The sequence below is a fragment of the Glycine soja genome, chromosome 20, assembly GCF_004193775.1.
Source record: "Glycine soja cultivar W05 chromosome 20, ASM419377v2, whole genome shotgun sequence".
Classification (NCBI taxonomy): Eukaryota; Viridiplantae; Streptophyta; class Magnoliopsida; order Fabales; family Fabaceae; genus Glycine; species Glycine soja.
The window spans coordinates 47,092,549-47,114,410 of record NC_041021.1 but is presented as its reverse complement, the minus strand read 5'-3'; the positions used below and the strand labels follow the sequence as shown (position 1 = coordinate 47,114,410).

The window sequence follows — 21,862 nt, the reverse complement described above, 5'->3', positions numbered from 1 at the left end:
TACGCTTTTACTAAGGAATTCACAGTATAATTAGCACAACATTTCAATTGTGTAATTTATTTTGGTTCATAAACTATTTGAATTCCACTGTTAACAAGATAATTTTTTAAGAAATTCCTTTTGCAGTTATATATGCTAATCTATGCATTTTATATCGGGTTATAAGTTTAAATTCTGTGGAATTTAAATATTATAGCTAAGCTTTGTTTTATTCAAAATAAAGTATAATATTATTTTCTTATCCATTTTTTTTTATTTAACTAACCTCGTCACCGGACCTGGACACCTGGTTAATATATGATTAATCTCCATAATGGATTCATCAGCATTCATACGTATGCCACTTACAAATGATGCAATAATAAAAATTTATAGGTCAAAAAATTTATATTACTTTATTTGGAATAAAAATAAAAACATAGAACTAAAAAATAAAAATTCATGTAAAATCATTTAAATTTTATCATGTGTAATATTTTTATATAAACGGAAATCTTATTCAATTATTCCATCAATTAAAACAATGCCATACTTCATTCTCAAATAGCATGAAAATAAAAATGTTAACACCATATTTTTATATTTATGTAAATAACTTATTTGTCATTAAAAAAATTACATCTTCTTATAAAAATTAATTAAATTGATAAGGAATAAAAAAATGTAAGTTTAATTTTCATGGTGAAAAAACTTGTTAGTAGATATTAAATAAGTCTTCTTTGAGTCTCAAAGTCTATCTAATTCTAGGAAATCTCAAAAATCTAACTCACCTAAATTTGTTGTTTATAAAAAAAAATTACATACGTTTTGTTACATAAAAATAAGACTTATATAATTAAATAAGTTTTATATTAATTATTTGATAAGAAAAATCATTTAAATATTAAGTTTTAAATTATTTTGTTAATATTTATGGCACGACATCAACTTTTCCGCAATATTTGTCTTTATGGAAAAACAAATGATGGTGATCATAGTGTGAGAAGTGGGGCCCACATGATAAGCACACGTGGGTCAATCCAGGGGATGTGGATTGCGACCAGGTCAGAAATTCATTCCCGGGGTCGTGGCTGACCTCATTTTATGACGCCAATTTAAATAGAAAAATTTTACCAAACATTTTAAGCATATTATTAAGATTTTTGTAAAAATCTTAAATACTGAAATACTATAAAGATTTTTATATTATTATCTTATTACATCTCATTATATATAATAATTTTTTTAACTTACAACAACTCTGCTAAAAGTTATTTTAAGAGTTTTTTTATTCATTGACAATTTTTAATGCTAATAATGTATAATAATTAAACCATGTTATGAATTTTATTTTCCATAAATAATTTTTAATATTAAATGTAGATAATATTCATAAAAAAATTATAAATAATTAAGCACACATATATTTAGAACCTAATGATTTACTTTTTACGCTATTCATACTAAACTATTTTCGAAAACATAAATTTATGTTAAAAGCTATATGTACAAAATAAGTAAAAAAGTCACATAAATAAGTTACAAATAAATAATAAAAACAAGAAAATGAATAGAAGAAATAGCAAAAAGTTGTTTAAATGAACAATAAAAGATAATGTAAATGGATATGAGAAATTATTCAAACAAATTAGAAATTTTAATGAATGCAAAAAATGAATAAAAATTTAATGTAAATAAGAAAAGAATGTTGAGAAGAATTATCTAAACGAGTTGTAGAAAAATCATTAAATATGTGAAAACTTGAGGAGGTGTTTGGTTTGGTTGTTTTCTATTTTCATCTTCACTAGAAATAGAAAATGTTAATAAAAATGTGTTTGGTTGGATTTTTGTTTTCATTTTCAGTGAAAATATTTTTCCAACTGAACCAAAAATTGGAAACAATAAAATCTCATTTTCAATTTTTTCAGTTGAAATTAGGAACCTCATTTTAGGTAAAATAAAAATACGGTGACAAAGAATGTAATTTTAAGTAAATCTAAAAATACATTTCCTTTTGAAAATGCATTTTTCAGTATTTTTATTTCTTGAAAGCAAAAAACAAGAAGTCAAACAAAACATGTTTTCAGAATTTTAATTTTTTGAAAATGAAAATAGTTTTCAGAAAATGAAAATAAAAAATGAAAATGCAAACCAAACACACCATAATTCTTTGATTTTTGTAAGTTATTGAAAGTTAAAATACGAGATGAAGTGGAAAAATAATAATTCAAATAGACAGAAAAAATATGGGAAAGAGCATGAAAATATTATTTAAATTGAAAAAAAACAAGTAGACCAAAAAATCGTACAATTGATTAAGAAAAAAGGACAAAATCCTCATTTACAAATAATTAAAAATTTACAATAAAAATGAAAAAAAATTAGATGGAAAACCCTCATTTACAATATAAATAAAAGAGACTAGTTTATTAGAAAATATTGTAGATAAAATTTTCTGAAACTATTTTTTTATTATTGTGGATGAACCTAATTTTATGGTATGTTTTTCGGATGAAAAATTATTACATTTGTCTAATAAAAATATTGAAGGAATTTATCCTTATATAATATACATCTTTACTATAATATTTATCATGAATATAAAACAAGCTCAATAAATAAATTAGATCAAATGTACTCTCGGTCGGAATTTAAATATAAGTAAAATAATTCTTTTTTGTGTTAGTTAAAAAGTTAGTAAATATAATTTAATTTTATTAATCATATTTAAAGATAAATATTTTTTCTAAATTATCATTCATTAGACCTTGTCATGAAAAATAAAATATTAATTAGTTAAAAATGTTTTTTATAATATCACTAAATATAATAAAAATACTTAAAATTTGCTTTTTAATTTTTTTACAATTAAGTTGAAAGAAAGTAAATATTACCTACAACTTAATTATAATGTATTATCTGTTCGTAAGCTTTTATTGATCATTTTAATTTTTCTTTGAAAATTGTTATTTCAGTCTTTGTATAAATTATACTCCGCAAAGTATATTTACCCTATTTTCTTTTATATATTGTTAGTTAGTTATACTGTTAATCAATAAAGAATATGATTTTTAATCTAACTATTATATTTTTTTAACAAGCAAAAGGATATTATCAAAACAAATAATCAATGGTTAGGCCACAATTAAGATATGACCAAACCATGCTAAAACAGTACAAGTGTAATAGTTTCCTAGCCAAAGCTTGTTTATAATTCCCTTCTCTAGACCTCTGTATCTGCTGTCGGTTATTCATACACATAAAGCCAACCCCCAAGTCATATGTAACGTTTCTAACCACATCCAACATATATAATGCCACATGATATTCCTAAAACATAAAGTATAGAGAACCAAACCAGTAATTACAGAAGACGTACGTACTGTTCCCTAACATACAATAAATCTGCCGCTGCTTACACAATATATGCACCAGGTCATATTGTATTCCCTGCTAGCATCATATTCCGTTTAATTAGACTTAGGTTGTTGTGCACCCACTGAGCTCAATGCCAATTATAAAGGTTAATAACTATACCTAATAATTTGTTATCAGACAATAGTGTAAAAATCTTAAGGATTTTTACTACTGCAATCTACATAGACTATTTACTAATTGATCGATAATATGAAGTAATACATGCAAAAAAAATTAAGTGTACAAATCAATACATTGCATCAATAAAAAATAAAACAAAGAAGTACCTATATATCTAATCTCCAATCTTAAGAGGTGTACTTCATCTGGTTAATTAGTAATCATCATTTTGCTTTATCAGATTGAAAAATTGTCGAGAAAGACAGTTGCCAATATTCATGGCAACTTTTCAAACCTAATTATTCTAGATGTAATCGATACTTTACTTTAAGCTCTCTATCTCAAAATCGTGTTCCAATTTCAGTGTTCGAAATGTAAACATGTTGAGAAGAAAGAGTAAAATTTGTTTTTAATTCCTGTAACATTAAATTTAGGTCTAATCCTCTAAATTCTTTTATTAGTTTTGCTTTCATAAATTTTGGAAAATTTTGAAAATAGTGTTTATATATACTATCTATTAATAACGTGTCATACATTAAATATGCTATATCACATATTACTTTAAAATAGTTATCAATATGGTAAGATTGGATAGTGTTATATTACTGGTAAGTGGTATGATGAACAGTTTAAAAAGATTTAATATTTATAAAGATCAACATCAAGAAAAATAAATTGGATGATGAAATAAATTTAGAGGAATTAAAAATATATTTGAGCTTGAAACGAATTTGAAAGTAGGAAAAAGAACCACGGCGTTTTCCCTATCTACTTTAATTTGACGATATTATAGTCTGATAATATAAAATTTGTTAAACATTTATGCTTGATTCAACCCAGTAGTAAAATGCAAAATAATGTGTTACCTAAACAAGCAGCTGTTATTTTGCCTATGCGAATTTTCAGGACATTATATATATTTTGGTTATATACAAGAGGTTCATCGTTCATGTGAAAGGTTTAGTGTAAAGATCGTATATTGCTGCAAATGGATGTGAACTTCCTCAGTGAATACCGAAAACAAAATGACCCGTTAACTTATTCTCCTACTCATGAATGAATTTCTTCGAGAGAATGGTTTTAGTGTTGTCATGAGAAGTCACCATCTTTTTGCATACGAAAGCTTTCAATTACGGTTAGAAATGGGTGCATTGAATGGTCTAGATGCATGCCCCTTTGAACTTGTTTCCAAGTCACAAAAACAAAGATTTTGGCTAAATGTGTTGGAAATCCTCCAAAAAGAATTGATACTATTATTTCGATTGAGACTTTTCCTTTCGGCATTAGCAAACCAATGCGCATCTTTGAAATTAAAGACTTTCATATACAGGCAGCTTCTACGAAAGACCATTTTTGCGTTAATTATTATTTAATGTCGTTTTCACCAATTAGGACAAACCAATTTCTTACATTTTTTTTTTGGGTTCGTAGCTAGATAATTTCTTTCAAAGTTGATAATGGAGTACTTAGCCTTTTTATTAATTTGTACCCAGGTATAATTATTTCTAAGCCTCAACTACTAGTATTTTTTTTATTCAATTGTCTTCTTAATGACCATTTGCAACCTTAACTAATGAAGACTAAAATTAAATATGGTAATATCATGTACAGGTAAAGGTTGTATCTGTCATTGGAACACACTTTATGTGAAGGAAAGTTGAAGGAAGACGGCTTCCCTTTTGCATGGGGACAAGGATGCAGATTCCCTTACGATTACAATTCAAAATGACAAATAATTAAGGTTTTGACTTTTCTCTCTTCCCGGGTGACATGCCTGTGTGGATAATGGCCGTTGAAAGTTTACCATTTTCGGTTCCTTATTAAGGTAGGCACCATGGATCTTGTTCTTTCTCCTTTAAAAAAAATCTCATTAAAAATGTTATATACTGATAAAAAAATATATTAAGCATATAAAGAATTATTTTTGCTAATATAATTTTTATCTAACAAAAAATAAACTATATAGGCATTATATTAACAATTTATGATATACCAGTAGTACAATTTATGTTTATATTAATGACTGTGCTTTAGTATGATTTAACACATAGACTTATATGTATTTATCACATAAACATAATACCAACACTAACAAACCCAATCAGTTAACATTGATACATTGGGGGGGCGGGGGTAAGCGTCAGTTTATTAATTTTATTAGTGTATGTATAATAATAAGTGTCTTATACATTACACGAATATACATTCACCAATAGGTAATTAACAAGAATCCTAGAGATTCAGTGAGGGTTAAAATTAAACCAAGAGCGCTAGGAAGATATTAGTTAGGATTAGATGTTCAGTTGTCTCATTGTTTTAAGTTTAATGTTTTCAAGTTGAGTTGGTGAAAATTCTCAGCATTGAAGGTTGGAGTTGTTGTAGAAGATATTTTTAATTTGTGTATCTCCCAATGTAAGGGAGCTGAGGGAGTTTTAGTGATGTTTTATATGTATCCTATCTTTTGAAGTCTTGTACGACACTCGAGTGCCAATTCTCATGTATTAATTGCATAAGTTTATATAATATTTTACATTTGATTCTTGTATAAAGTTTTTTTTTATATATAATTATGATTAGTTTCTGTTGGATGAAGCTTGATAATATGAGTTTTCTCATTTCTATAAATCTTGGTGTAATCGTGGTAATACCCTAATTTAAGGTTTGCATAAATAGGCGACATATGAAATCCTTGAATCTTGACACGATGCTTATAATTTTAGTTATAAAAATCTCTCAAAGATAAAAAAAAAAAAAAAAAGATTACGTGAACAAGTGAGAAAAATGGGTAAAAGAAAACAATGCAAATGGGAAGAAAAGGTGATGATGAAAAAACAATTAAGGGGGAGATTCTGCAAATAGATGAAAAAGATAAAGCTGAAATGAAAGATGATTAAAATAGTTAAAAAAAATTAACTGTGATGGAAAAATAAATTTAAATATTACTACAATGTAAACATTTTTTATTATTAAAAAAAATACTTCATAGACTGTAAATAATATGAGGCTATTCTCCCCTGATATAAAGAACACGAAAAATAATAATACGATACTATAATATTTTTTTAAAATTACAATAAATAAATACATTATTCTAATGTAATATAGTATGTTACTTCTAATAATGTTATGTTATAATTTAATAAAATAATAATGATAATAAGTATGTTAAGAAGGAAAATATAACTTAAAATTAATTAATTATTATTTTAATCTCTAACAAAAAAATTATATTTTACTAGTACTTACGTGAGATGAGTTTCTATATAGGTGTCTAATATTATCTTCTATTTGTGATATAAAAAAAATATACTGACTATTAAGTTAATTATCTAATGTAGATGTTTCATCTACTTAATATAATCGCGCAATATTTTTAGCTAATAATAGAAAAGTATATTATTTGTGATATTTTTAGCTAATAAATAGTTAGTTATCCAGTGTGAGCGATCTAACACAAAAATTTAATAGAAAATAAAATGAATTAGTGAAAGATGATGAATCCTAGTTTTTTGTGACGCTCACTCTGGTTCTTTCCATCAATGGGACAGCAACCAAGAAGTGGCGTCCCCACCGTTTGGCAGGGAGGATGTTACAGATTCATGGAACATAGTCGAGTCCCTTAACTTTACCCATCCAACTTTTCAACTCTTTCCCGTGCCCTTCCCACCAACCTAATTTCCATACTTTAATCACCCTCCTTCATCACGTGTCGCTTATCTATAAGTGCATGCTTTCGACCACTGTTACTCTATTTTAAATGTGTTTCACAATCTACCTCTTCTACATTATGGAGATAACTGAATTAATGAATAATGTTTTATTTCAACCGAAATTCCTATCTTCTAACCTATCCCCAAACCAAGTACCATGTTTTCTTTTGTCATCATAAACGTCAAGCCGAAAACTAATATTTCATTCATGGATTTTTATGTAATATTTTACCACACTAACAGGTTTCCTTGTCCTGCATTCCATGTGAAATTAGTACGAGTAGGCATGAAACACTTTATTGGACAAAAGTGGAGTGCATGGATTTTTTTTTCCAGTCCAAAGGCAAAAGAGGACTAGAAGCTTCTAGCAAAAGCAATCTCAGCTCTTAAAAGCATTAACAATGCACTGAGGAGGAAACTCAAAAATCTGGATAAGAGTCACCGTTATCACTGCTTGCTTAGTGAATACATCGGTTTCCTATTCGCAAGCCTTGTGACGGATAATATGTGGCCTTGATTGTCTTGAACAACATGAATGTCTTTCCCAAAATTGTAGTATGGATGTTGCATACATCAATTAGTTGAAATATAAGCGTGAGATAAAATCTCGTATCAAATAAAAATTGAAAAGTCAAGCATCATATAAATAAGGATAAGACCCTTAAACTTGAGTCTTAAAATTTTATGTTAAAATGTGGTGTCAAGTTTTCTTATATAATTATTCATGATTTATTGATGTAAATCTTTTACCCCTTAATTTCCCAACAACACACAACCCTATGAAATATAATATAAGATTGAAATAAATAGTGGTTGATGAGAAATGAACAAGTGAAAAAGTATTTATAATTTTAATAGATAATAAAAATAATGAGTTATATATTTTTTATGGTTTTATTTAATATGTTATATATTTTTTTTATTTGTTTATTTAAAATATTATATTTTTTTAATATTGTTTTATTTGATATATTTTGTATATTTAAAATTTACATAATTTTTTAATAATTTTATTAAATTTTATTTTTTTAAATGAATAAATAAAATATTTATTTAATAATTAAATATATAAAATTATTTAAAAAATTGAAAATAAAACAAAAAAGAAAACACAAATAAATAAAAATTCTAAAATTGAAAACTTTAAACGTAAAAAAATGACTTCAAAGTCATAAAAAGAAAAAAAAAAGACTTTAAAGTGGTAAGTTAAAAAAATACTTTTAAGTCGTAAAATTTTTAAAAAAACTTAACTACTTTAAAGTCGTAAATGAAAAAAATTACATTAAAATTGTAAATAATTTTACCACTTAAATTAAAAAATAATAATGAATTGTAAAATTTATTCTCTTTCGATAAATAATTCAAAAAGTACTCCCATATAAAAAAAATGAAAAACATTTGTCCCTAAATGATAAAAAAGCGGCAAATCTCAGACGGATTAACTAAAAATGAAGTGTTGTTAATTACAGGAAATGATAAGATAATCTTTGAACCACTGCAATTGAAAAATTCAATTAACCTTGTTTCTATTGAAGATGTCATTGGTGCATGAATCTGTGCAACCTATCAAATTGAGAGTGTTCAGTATTTATTAAATATAGATTGCAATAAAATGCAAAGGGACAAAAGCTAAAGTTCCTAATTTAGTAAAGTCAAACAATAATTAATTTTGATCAAATGGGCCATTTTTCTTTCTATATAATATAAATACTCCATGAATTTTCTCTGTGTGATGCTACTAGCTAGGCTTTACTTTGCATCCATATTAAAAATATGCCTAGAACCATGATCTTTATATAAATGTTGCTTCATCAATCATATATCTCATGCGCACTATTTGATTACCATGGCTAGGCTCAATAATGAACCTACGTTTAGGCATTGATTGGGGCTCATTTTATAGGTATTTTTTAAAATTTGTTCTCATCCGCAATAGTCTGTATCTTGGCAAAGAAATGGCAATTTGTTGGGTAGATGGACACCATAACTTGACCATATAAGAATGAAAAATGATCATTGTAAATAACAAAATTTGACTTTCACTTAAAAATTGAATAACTATTTTTAAAAAAATCTGCTTGCTAAGAAGTTTTGAAAACTGCCTTAGTGCTTTTATCCTTTTTTTGAGAATATTAAGTTTATTTTTGTATACTTCTATCCTTTATTGATAAAAATTTATACTATATTTATGATGTTTATAGCACCCTGTATTTTTTTAAGCATAATTTATAAACTTAATTATATTAATAATTTTATTATTTTTAATATAAAAGAAAAGAGAGGAAAAAAATACATTCAAAGGGTTTAAGGAATAAAAAAGATAATGCAAAAAATTAGGTTCAAAAAGAATAATGAAGATGGAGGGTGCAAAAATAAGATTTAAAGAATAATGAAGGTGAATACAAAAATATAATTTTTATTATTTTTATACAAAAGGAATTTTTTTGGTGATAAAAAAAGCATTAAAAATGAGAGGGTTGTACTTTATAAAGTGGGAGTTGTACTTTGCAAACAATTGTACAACCATTTTAATGAAGATCCATTAGAGGTTATCATGGCCCAAACGTAAATGGACTTCAAACGTTTTGGTTTTCTTTCTGTTTTCAGGTTTTTACTAAATCGTTGTACTAAATTCGTGCACTCTCACTATTATTTTCTGTATTTCCTATTATGTTATGGAAAATCCATTCCAGAATACAATTTGTATTTCAAAATGGACTTTCCATACTGCAATGGGAGGTAAAATAAGCAATAATAAGAATGCAGAAAGCAACAGCCGAATATGAGTTTATTTATTGGTCAGTTTATTCTTTCTTGTAAACATGGTCCTCTTAACTTTGAGTTTGAATTGGATAATGTTATATGCCCATATGTCTTTCAAACATTTACATCTAATAACATGGTAAATAAAATTAGCTAAAATATATTTTTTGTCATTGATGAAGTTTGATTTTTGTCAATGTCAATTTTTTATTCTCATAAAATTATGATGCATTATTTTTTAGTTTAAGGTTGAAATATCTAAATCTACGTGTAAAACTTGTTTACATAAGTTATATGTATAATTAATATAAAAAATATTATATCTCTATCAATTATATACATAATTGGTATAAAAAATCATTAACATATATTCGGATATAATCAACCTTTGTTTCCGACAAAAAAAAAAGATATATTATAATTTTATGAAAAAGAAAATGGACGAAAAAATTTGTAAAAACAAAATTTAAACTTTGTCAATTTTACAATAACGAAAAATATATTTTAATAAATAAAATTCTATTGAAAATGTGTTTAAAAATTTGTACAGAAAATTGATTTCTTATTTGGAAGGTTTTATTTTATATATTATTTTTAGAAGTTCAAATAACACTCAACTTAAAACGTAAAAAAATCAAAACAAAAAATAGAACAGAAAAATTACTAAAAACTTATTTTATTCATTTATTTTCCGTCGGCACCTACAGCCTAAAAGTTTTGAAGAACGTGTTCTACATATACGATCACAAGAAGATGAACAAAAAATTTCATATCTAATTATTTGTCTGAATCAAACATCACTTTAATTTGTTTCAACAACCAAGCAGCGCCGTTTTGGAGGAACTAAGCACGTGCATTGTGAAGGCTATATTATCATGAAATACTCCTAACAATTCTCATTTTTATATTTAAATTTTTTTTAATCAGATTATTAATTAAATATAAAATATTTTTAAATAAGATAACTTGTTCCTAAATTTCAGTTAATTAATATAACGTTTTTTTATATAATAAGTTATTCATACGTTTAAATTGGTTTAAATAGGTTTTACTTCCTTTAAAATATAATGACGGTTTTTTGTTTTAGTTCACGTAAACTTTTTAGTTGGTTTTGAATTTCATAAATTTATTTTTTATTTTTAAATGATCTCTGTCATCATTTTTAATAATTTTTAACAAGTAATTTTTAACATTAATAAATTTAATTTCTTTTTATCTGGTTTAGGAATTAATAATTTTTAAAGTTCGAGATACTATAAGTATTATTGGCATCTCATCTTCTTTAATGACTAAAAGTTGATAGATTCTGTAAGAATATTTCAACATGTTTTGAAAATTTGTCTTTACAATTCATGACTTGAACATATTCTTCTGAACCCACTACTCACAGAAAATATAAAATCTCATGTATCTTGTATCTGAAATGAATATATATATTTCATATTGCGAATTTTCTTTCTATCATTTGTGGCCGAAATTTATAACGATAGAGAAGATCCAGAATATCTGCAGAGATGAAAATATTCCAAATATGATTGGTACAGCTGCGTGAGAGTATATTTGAAGAATTGCTATATATATTCCATATGCTTTTCCTAAATAAATTTAGAAAAATATTTTTATCATAATTTTAATTAATTAATTTTTTAATGAACAGTTATTATTTACTGGGTATCATCTTTAAAGTTCACTCTAAAATTATGATTCAAACCCGGCAACTGATATTCTCTGTTCTCTGCTTTTATGCTTTCTCAAACAATGATTTTCTTTGACGTTGATAATCTCCGGTCAAAAGAACAAACAGAAAAGCAAGTCCACGTGAACACATGATCTTAAATAGTTTATGAATCAAAAACACCCACTTTGCATATAAAATTAACTTAATGCTAATGCATTCGTTGTGACTACATATATGATCTAAAGTTCATAATTGCGGCTTATTAACTGACATCAGATTTAACAAATTAAGTTTAAAACATCAGTTTTGGATTAATTTAACACCCACTGTCATTAAAAAAAGTATCTTGTTCAGGAGGAGAGAGTTTTACACAGTTTGGCGGTTGACATGCTTAATTTCCTGTTAAGGAAGCAACTAATTATGATTATTTCCACTAATAGTACACTCTTTTCACTTATATTTATATATATATATATATATATATATATATATATATATATATATATATATATATATATATATATATAGTTTATGCTTATTATTGAGATGGATCGATCTCCCATCATTACTCAACAGAATATCATTTATGATAAAGATTAAAAATGTAACATTTACTTTTATATTATAAATTTGAGTTTTCATTTTTTTTAACAAGAGTATTGTTGGATACAATTTTTTTGTCAGTTAGATACTATTTTCTTTCTCATCAAGCTACACAATTTCTCTATTAAAAAAATTGCTATCAATTATATATATATATATATATATATATATATATATATATATATATATATTTCACTTAGTTTAATAATATTGATAAATTTTAATCAAATTTAATGATAATCATGTATTACAGGAAAAATTAAATTGTTATTAATTTTTTAAAAAGTATACTAAAACCAAATAAAATTATTTAGAAGGATAACAAAAACACATTTACAGAAAAGCTGATTCAATGATATCTTATCAACTAATACTGAAGAAATAAAAAAATTAATATGTTTTTTTTATTGAATACAAACGATATATATAAATTAATTATGTAAATATTCAAATATCAATCTCAAGTTATAAATAATAATCACAATTATTAAATTGTGTATGTATCTAAATTATATAAAAATAATTTTGAAAATGATAATTTTTAAAAGACACATTTATATTTTTGTAAAAATGAAGCAAAAAAATAATCAAAACAATTCTTAAAAGACATCACGCCCAATAATAATCAAATTTAATAATTTCAAACCAACCTAAACAAAATGTAAAGAGAATATCACAAGTATTTCTCATCAGAAAATTCGGATCTCTAGCTACCAACTAAACACGCCCAATAACATCTTATCCTTGCCTTGCAACTCTTGGTCCATATCACTACATTTCCTTTTCCTGTTGCCACGCTCCACCTTCCTACACATTAACATCAACAATAATTTAATTTAATTTAGACATTCATAATTATGTAATATATAATATATATTTATTTATATTTCAAGTACAATGTTGCCCACCAGAAGTAAAGGATTACATGGAATCTTCTAAACAATTTTTTCCAAAAAGGCAAAAACATTAAATCTAATGATTACATTGATAAAAAATTACATTTTGTAAATAGTTATTTAAGGTGTTCCTTAACAAATATAACGCCTAATATTAATTTCTTTATCTCAAAAATAAATATTTTTATTCTAAACATTTTAAAGTAAAATTATAACAATTGGATTAGTTTGGTTGTTTGGGTTTGATTGAGTTAAACAATATTAAATCTAGTAACTGACTGAATGTTGGTTCAATTGTTAAACAATTTTTTTTACCGGAAACAAAAAGAAACTTTATTGTGTGAATCACCACACATATTTTATATTTAACGATGCACAAAAATCTTAATTAGAAACTGCTAAGATGAACATAAGTTGACTTAAAGTGGGAATACAAACCAATGTTTGTCATAATTTTTTAATAAAATTACGAGAGAAAAAAACTAAAAACATAATGGAAGAAGATTTACAGTCCCAAAAGAGCATCATATCTCAACACTGAAGTTAAGAATCGTATAAGAAATGTCCGCAGGCTGTGCATTGGAGCGAATTTTTGCTCTAACTTAATCCTGACTTACATCCTTAGGGATTTAAACTCTTGAATCCCTTAAAAAATAATTAAACTTCGCACCCAAATCGTCTACATCCAAATATTTTATATTTAATTTATAACGTAATATTAATTACAATTATAAAACTTTGTTACACCTCGTGAAAAGGCAGGTTAAGCGTTTTTTTTTTTACGAAATAGGTTATGTGTTAAACTAGTAATTAAGGATATGTTGATAAATGTAAATAAATTTATTAGCAGCTGAGTCAATTATAATGTGTATTTAGAAGAAAGAAGTGAGGTCACTTAGAAAACAAAACAAAAAAAAATTGTGAGAGATATAGTTAAAGACATGACAAATTAAGTTTATAAATACTTGTACTGTTGGATTGCGAGGGGAGCTGAAAACATTGGAAAATCTTCAACAAGTCAAGTGAAAATCTCATATATGAGAGGAAAACAACTGTAGAACAAATGTACATCACCTGACCTCCATAATCAACTCAATGCTAATTCAATATTTGTTTGAATCGAGTATATGTTTGCATCATCAGTGTACGATAATTAAGCCTTAAATATTTGTAAGAAATACATCTCAATAGACAAAATGACATTATAACACACACATAGGGTCATTTAATCTCACAAAAAAAAATCAATGTATTACAGACCTTTAAACAATAATTAACTTTTAAAAATATTGGAAACCTGCACTCAAAAAAGAAGAAATTATTGATTAACAATTCGTTATACTCTTCAGATCACCTTTTTTTAAAAAGAAAATAAATCAATATATATATTTTCGGTTTAATAGTTGATGCTTCTGAAAGGAAGCATTTTCCATTTTCCTTGTATGTGTATATCAACATAATAATTCCTTTTTTTCTTCTATAAAGCATAACAATTCCCTTTCATATTTGCTGATTAACATTTTTTCATTTTCCATCACTCCCTTTTCATCTGAATCCATGACGCTGAAGCAATCCATTACCGTAGTGCAATACGTTCTTCCAGAGATAAAACCATATAATAATTATCCCGTACAGTACTGGCACATACATATATATGGCCCCAAGATCAATTAAGCTGAACAAAAAGTGACTACGTAATTAGTTAGACTAGAGTTTATTATGATAATTATTTTCATCCACTGATAGAAACTTGTACAAACCCAGATAATGAAGGTTAATTATATTTTCTTGTTTCTAGATCTGAAGACAGAGATTCAGCTCAGTTATTACTATATGTATAGTAGCAGTTAAGGATAAAACAAGGGAAAAAGAAAGAGCAGAGAAACTATATATGTATGAATGATTGAGTAGAGTACTATTCGTTAATCTCCCTTGTTTTTCTTCTTGTGTTCCTCTGACTGACCAAGAAGATCCTCCAACACCTTATCATCCAAACACGGAATCTCAAAAACAGGCCTCTGTTGTGCACCAGAAGAGGAAGATGGTGTTGCTAAATGAGGTGGATATGGTGGTGAACCCCTTATCTGAGAATAGTACTCACTAGGAAAATTGAGAATCGCAAGATGACCCCTTAGGTTAAAAGCTGCACGGTCATAAGCTCTAGCAGCTTCTTCAGCAGTGTCAAATGTCCCCAACCACAGCCTTGACCCTTGCTTCGATGGATCCCTTATCTCCGCCGCGTACTTTCCCCACGGCCGCCGCCGCACGCCGCGGTACCGCATTTCTTCCTTTCCCTGCAGCTTCCCAGCCTTCTGGTGCTCCTCCATACTCTTCTTCTGCTTGGACCTAATTGTTAATTTCTTTCTTTTCTATTTTTGACCTAGCTTGGTTTTTGTTATTGTTATTGCCTCGTGATTTTGTACGGTGAGGTTTGTGATGGCCTTGATGATGATGCTTATATATATATATATATATAATCCGTGTGAGGAAATGCGTCACATCTCTAAGGAAAAATAATGATTTGTTCTTTATCTCAATCTAGGAACGTTACATTGACCAAGATTTGTTTCCAAGAAGGTTCTCTCTATTCAAATAGAAGTGCATGTGTATAAATTCGATTCTTCGACTATTTCTATGTTTTGCCACGAGCATACTATTCGTGGAGAGGGTACAAATCTTTCTCATCAATTGTGCAACTAGGCAAAGTCTTATTTCATACATTTTCCCACTGCGACCGAGAATCATAGATTTTCTCACACTGTGCATGTATAATTCGATCCATTTGCAACACCAGATTTATATATGTTTTTATTCACAACACTTTTTTGAGAAGGTGTATCTGATTGGGGTGGAGACAACTTTATGCTTCCACAGAGTGACGAGACTCCACAAACTATACTAATTAAAAGTAGTATATATACGATTAAATAGTGGCTTCTATGATTTACAGCAAGAAATAAAAATAAAAATTGACATCAATATTATATCTTTGTCCCCAACTTGCATTCAAATTTATATCCGTATTATCTTATTTATGAAACAAGTCAAAGGCACAGTCAAGTATATATCTTCATGTGTCAAACTTTTGCCTATTTTGGTATTCGTATTCATATTCTTGGATGAAATTACTTCTATAATATTTTATATGCCTAGAATCGTTAAGCCCCTATGTGGTGGTTAAGATGAGAAAGAGAAGATAGGATTGTTTTATCCTATTTAAAATCATAACTTTGTCAACTATTAAGATAGGATAAACTTATTTTGTTAACTTATTTCTTAGTTAAAAACTTAGCTTAATAGAGGGAAGCTAGGTTATGAAGAGGACAAATTAGATAAAAAAAAAATTCCCATTCACTCTCACCCTTACGCTACATAATTATTCTACAACCACTACTACGAAAAATATAATCCTGAATCTAAAAAAATTGGACAGTGAGAGTAAAATAATCTCCCTTGTTTTACATGAGAAATGCCTTGAAGTGATGAGAAAGCCAAGTTTTTATTTTTATTTTAAAAAAAGACTTAAATTACAATCTAATAATAGTTTTGACATGCATCATTTACTTGTGAATTCTTTGTATTATACGTGTACTGTACATGGTATTGTACAAAAAACACTCTGAACGGAAAAATCTACATGCATATATAGTATCCATAAACATTATTGAAAAAAAATTCCGAATGTTCCATCACCTTCGCTCACAAGCCCAGCTCAGCAAAGAATTCTGAACATACTCTAATAATTTAGCAAATGAATATTTTATTTCAAGCAGATCCCAAATTTAACCTTTGTCTCCCTAAAAAAAATCAACTTTTGTCGATCGGGACTTGTTGGTAACGTATATTTTATAAGAGACCGAAAGGGGCAAAATTTGGTTATTAGTTAGCCATCAGTTAAATGGAATAATTATATGGAATTATGGTACGGAGAGCAATGATATCCTTAATTAATTTGGAAACTAACGAGTGAATACTCCATTTTAAATTGATGTTATAGAGGAAAGAGAGATATATAAAAAAAAATGAGAGAGAAGTAAAAAAAAAATTGTGAGTGGTGAGAAATGATTAGAGAAGAAAAATCTAGAAAAAATTAAAAAAATGATAAGTAGAGATATAGAGATATTGTTTAAGTATATATACAAATACCATTTTATTCCATTAGCAATTGATATAATATATAATTAATAAACATATATCAATCCAACCTAACCTCTAAAATGGAGTATTTTCAATAAGGAATCTGATAAGGAAATCATAATCTTAAGATTTGATCTGCTAAGATTCATTATAATGTTAGATCTTTATGTGTGGAAATCTAATTCTTATAGAAGAATTTGTTAAGATTTATGTCTATTTTAAAAAAAATTATTTTTTTACTCTTTGATTTATATCCAACTCTTCTAGGACCTAAAAAAATAATTTAAAATTTTAAAAAAATATTCTATTAAAGTAAAAAACAGAGGGAATTTTGAGAGTGATGTAACACCACAAAATTTACCAAAAAAGTAATTAAAATCTCAAAATAAGATCTTGTATTTGAAATGCTCAGTCAGGCTACAATAGAAACTAATTTTTTGTGGTCAATTATATAATATAGAAGACAAACGAATACCTAATTCAAACTTTGAAAGGTGCTGCAATTGGCTGGCTACATTAAAAATTGACCACATCATATGATTATTTCGTAGGAGACATTTTACCAAAGGGTAAACATTTTTACACCAAAAGAACCCCTTTCCAGGCTATATTGCTTTTATGTGATGTAGGCATATACGTTAATATGCATATATTATTTTACTGGAAGAGTTTTAGTTTCAATTGTCAACTATATATAATCAGTTTTTTTTTTCCGATTAATATACATCTTCTATGGAAAAATGGTAGGAAATATCAAAATTATTTTTCTCTGAATATTTATATTAAGATTTAAAATCAAAATTACTGATTAAATTAAAATAATTCTACCAATTTTATAGCTATATAATTAAGTTTTTTAATTCTGATATATTGGGTGAAAAGATAAACTTATTATTCTTCTGGTTTTTATTTTATTCAATAATTTATCTTATTTATTTATTATACTTGTTAATTATTTTGGTGGATAAAAGGGGAAAAAATCCCCAAGAAATTAAGCACTACAACCCCCACAGAAACACGGTAGTTACATCCGCCATAACAACTTATTCGTAACTAAAAGTTTCAACTAATCCTTTAAAGACAAAACCATAATTACTTAATTAGCCTATAGTATTAGTAGGTGTACCTCCCAGGTCCAAAGTTCAGGACTGCATCTCACGGTTGGACTAACGGAATGCTATATACTAAGGCTTTTCTATATTTACCTCCCTTTTATTTTAAGTGCACTTCCCTTCTTATTTTTTAAATTCAAATGACTTAAATAACCTTCTTATTTTAAACACTCTTCTTCCCCTCACACTGCTGCGCATTCTTTCAATAATGCACTCCTTCCATGACAACAAAACATTTCTTTATAGGAGTATTTTGGGTAAAGAAAGTATTTATGATAGTAAGGATAGTGTACTTAGAAAAAAGGGAGTGAATATAACAAAAGCCTATATATATATAGCCCGTGACCAACTGCTGGGTTTTTATTTAACAGCAGCCCATTTGATATTTGAGACCGTGATTTCAAGGCCCACCAGCCGTCAACAGTCTGTTAAATGTTTGTCTGCTCCACTTGCAATCACGACCGTATAACAGAGGATTTATGTCAAGTGGTCAGAAGCAAGCAACCAGGTTTAGCTTCTACGTTCTTTCAAATTTCGATATAAGTACCTTGGAGACTAATAAGTTTTAATCACATATAATTATATTTAAATGGTTAAAATGGAAGTTGAATAAAATTAATGTTAATTATTTTTATATAGTTATATATTCAAAGTTTGTTATTCTTGTCAATATGAAAACAACAAATTTTTAACTATACAACTAAATATTAAAAAATCAATTAAAATTAAATTGAAATAAAATTAATATTGGCCATAAATATACAATTATATAATTAAAAAATTCTCATAATAATAAAATAGAACACATGCATGTACATATACATCTTATATTTGGAAGTTGTCCGTATATGCGTCTTAGCTCCATTATGGTTGGTCCAGTTTTAGCTATCTCCTTGTTCATTTTTATTTTATTTTAAAAGAAATGCATTTGAATAGAATACCAATAATGGAACACAATGACATAGCTAGGAATTGAATCTTGTCTTGTACTTAAAAGATAAAATTACTAATTATTTGTGTCACATTTGTTGGGTTATTTTTTTATTGACAAATATTAATTAATGATTTTTTTTTCTAAAATATTAGTGGGAGATTTAAATAATAATCTTTATATTTTTTTTGGATCATCAAACCAATCTTATCGGCATGTTTGGATCGGCAGTGACTTTAAAGTATATCCATTGAAGCAACTTATAATTGCTTTTAGGTCTATTTTGACCTAATTTTTAGGGGAAAAAGATCCAAACATGCACATTTTATATGTCCTTGCTTCATAGTTCATAGGCGATTTAATTTCCTTCCAACATGTGGGGTAGGCAGTGACAGGCCTCGGCTTGCGGGTACACATACAGTGACGAATTGAAGTTGAAAGCCATAGGAGCAAAAGCAGCAATCAGCATGTATATATGATTGGTTTATATATTTGTGTTTGGGTAAGATTAAGAAAAAAAACTAGCTGTTAAAGCTCGACAATGAGTTGGTGAAACTGCAGTCCTGTATGAGTGAAGTCGTGCTTTCGCAGTGAGCAAGTGAAAGGAAATTAATAGGCTTAAGCATTATACTTGTTGGTACCTAATTAGGAAAGGATAAACAAGAAAAAACCGACGTCAGATATGAAATAAATAAGGTTAATTAGTTGGATAAAATTTGAAAACTATTAGTTTCGTCTTCATAATAAATTTTTTTATTAATTTAATTTCTATAAAAATAAAATATATATTTTTTATCTTTAATTATAATTCTTACATAATTTACTGATATTATAATTCTTACATAATTTACTGATATATTATTAACTGACTTAATTATTTTTTCTTTTTATCTTTCCAAATATACTAAAAAAATACCATAATTTATTGTTATTTTATCTTTCCTTCTAATCTCATCAGAAAATACAAGAAAATCATTTAGAAAGTGATAAAAATTACAATTTTGGGGGATTTTAGTTCCAATTTTATTCATTTTGGGGGTTATTTAACTATCACAAATTATTTAAAATTAAATTACACATGTATATTTGTTAACCACATCAAATCATCATCTAATAAAATTATGATTAAGGATTAATAAAAATATATTTTATTTATATAAGGATCAAATTAATAATGCAAAAATTTATAAGGATAAAATTAATATTTTTTAAATTTTATAGGAATTTAAAACATATTTTATTCAAATTAGTTTCACTTTTGATTATGCAGTTGTATAATTTTGTTCTCCTACAAATTAAATCTTTCAAATATCCTAGATATACAATTTTAATTCTTTATTAATATTTCATTAAAATAATTTTAATTTTAGAAAGATTAAAATTAAAAAATAAATATATTACATGAAATAAAACATATGAAAATGAATATGTTATTAAAATTATTTTTTATTTAATATATCTTGAGTCACTTTTGACCATTACCTATTTGTTCATGATTTAGGGTTTTCATATTCGCTTTCATTTATTTTTTCTAGCCATTCTTAATTTTTCTGTTGAAGTCTCGTATCGGCCTTGTCATGGTCAATTTCAAGAGTCCAAAGTATCTCGTGAAGCTCAACAAATGTCTAAAATCAGTTATTTTAATAATTTATAAATGATAGGTTAAGCATCCAATTTTTTCCAAAATATTTAGCGGCAATCATTATCACATGATCTGCTGCGTATATGCTTTTATCTGCTCAAAATTAGTGGCTATCGTTTGCTCATGAAAAAGACAAGTACCTGCTCTGAAGTGGGATATTAATGCACCTCCCATCACGTATTGCTAGCGTCTATTTATGAATTTTAAAATCATGAAAAAAATATTTATCATATAATATAATTTTATTTATTTATTATAGAATTATAAAATAAACTCTGCATATATAAAAATTAAAATATAAATTTGATGAAAGATTATAAATATTAAAATTTTCACAAAAGGTATAATATTCATCTTGACAAATAAAATATCCACTTGATGACTCGATATAGTTGGTAAGCATATCATTCATATTTTATAGGGACGTGAGTTTAAATTTTACTGTTGATATCAAGGTTTCATAAATGATTTATATAATGTGTGACTAAGTTAACATTTAAATCATGTAAAATATATACTTATTTATTTATTTTATTATTTTTTCTCTTTTCCTGTTTACTTTTTGGTATTCCAAAACAGAAAAAGGAGAGAATAAAAAAGATACACTTTACATTTTTTAAGTCTCATATTGACCAATAAATAAGTTATTGCTTCAAATAGTTTTATTTTACTGAAGTAGATCTACAATCTAAAAAATGTGCATGTTGTTTAATAAAATCAAAGTATAATTTTTTTTATAAAAAATATATTGAAAATAATTCACGCCTTTCAAATAATTAATCATCAATGTCATAAATTTAAATGAGTGTTTGTACATTGCACCCCAAGGGTGTATAAAAAATCAATTCATCCATGCATTGCTAATTAGAACAAT

At 26.5% G+C, this 21,862-nt stretch overlaps 1 protein-coding gene across 1 annotated transcript; it reads right to left on the bottom strand.

Annotated features, from left to right (window-relative positions):
* Positions 1–14,919: 14,919 nt before the first annotated feature.
* On the bottom strand, positions 14,920–15,582 carry LOC114401701 (ethylene-responsive transcription factor ERF098-like). The gene has a single exon (XM_028364279.1). It carries the CDS (start codon positions 15,491–15,493, stop codon positions 15,089–15,091), a length of 405 nt encoding a protein of 134 aa, XP_028220080.1. The 5' UTR covers positions 15,494–15,582; the 3' UTR covers positions 14,920–15,088.
* Positions 15,583–21,862: the final 6,280 nt, after the last annotated feature.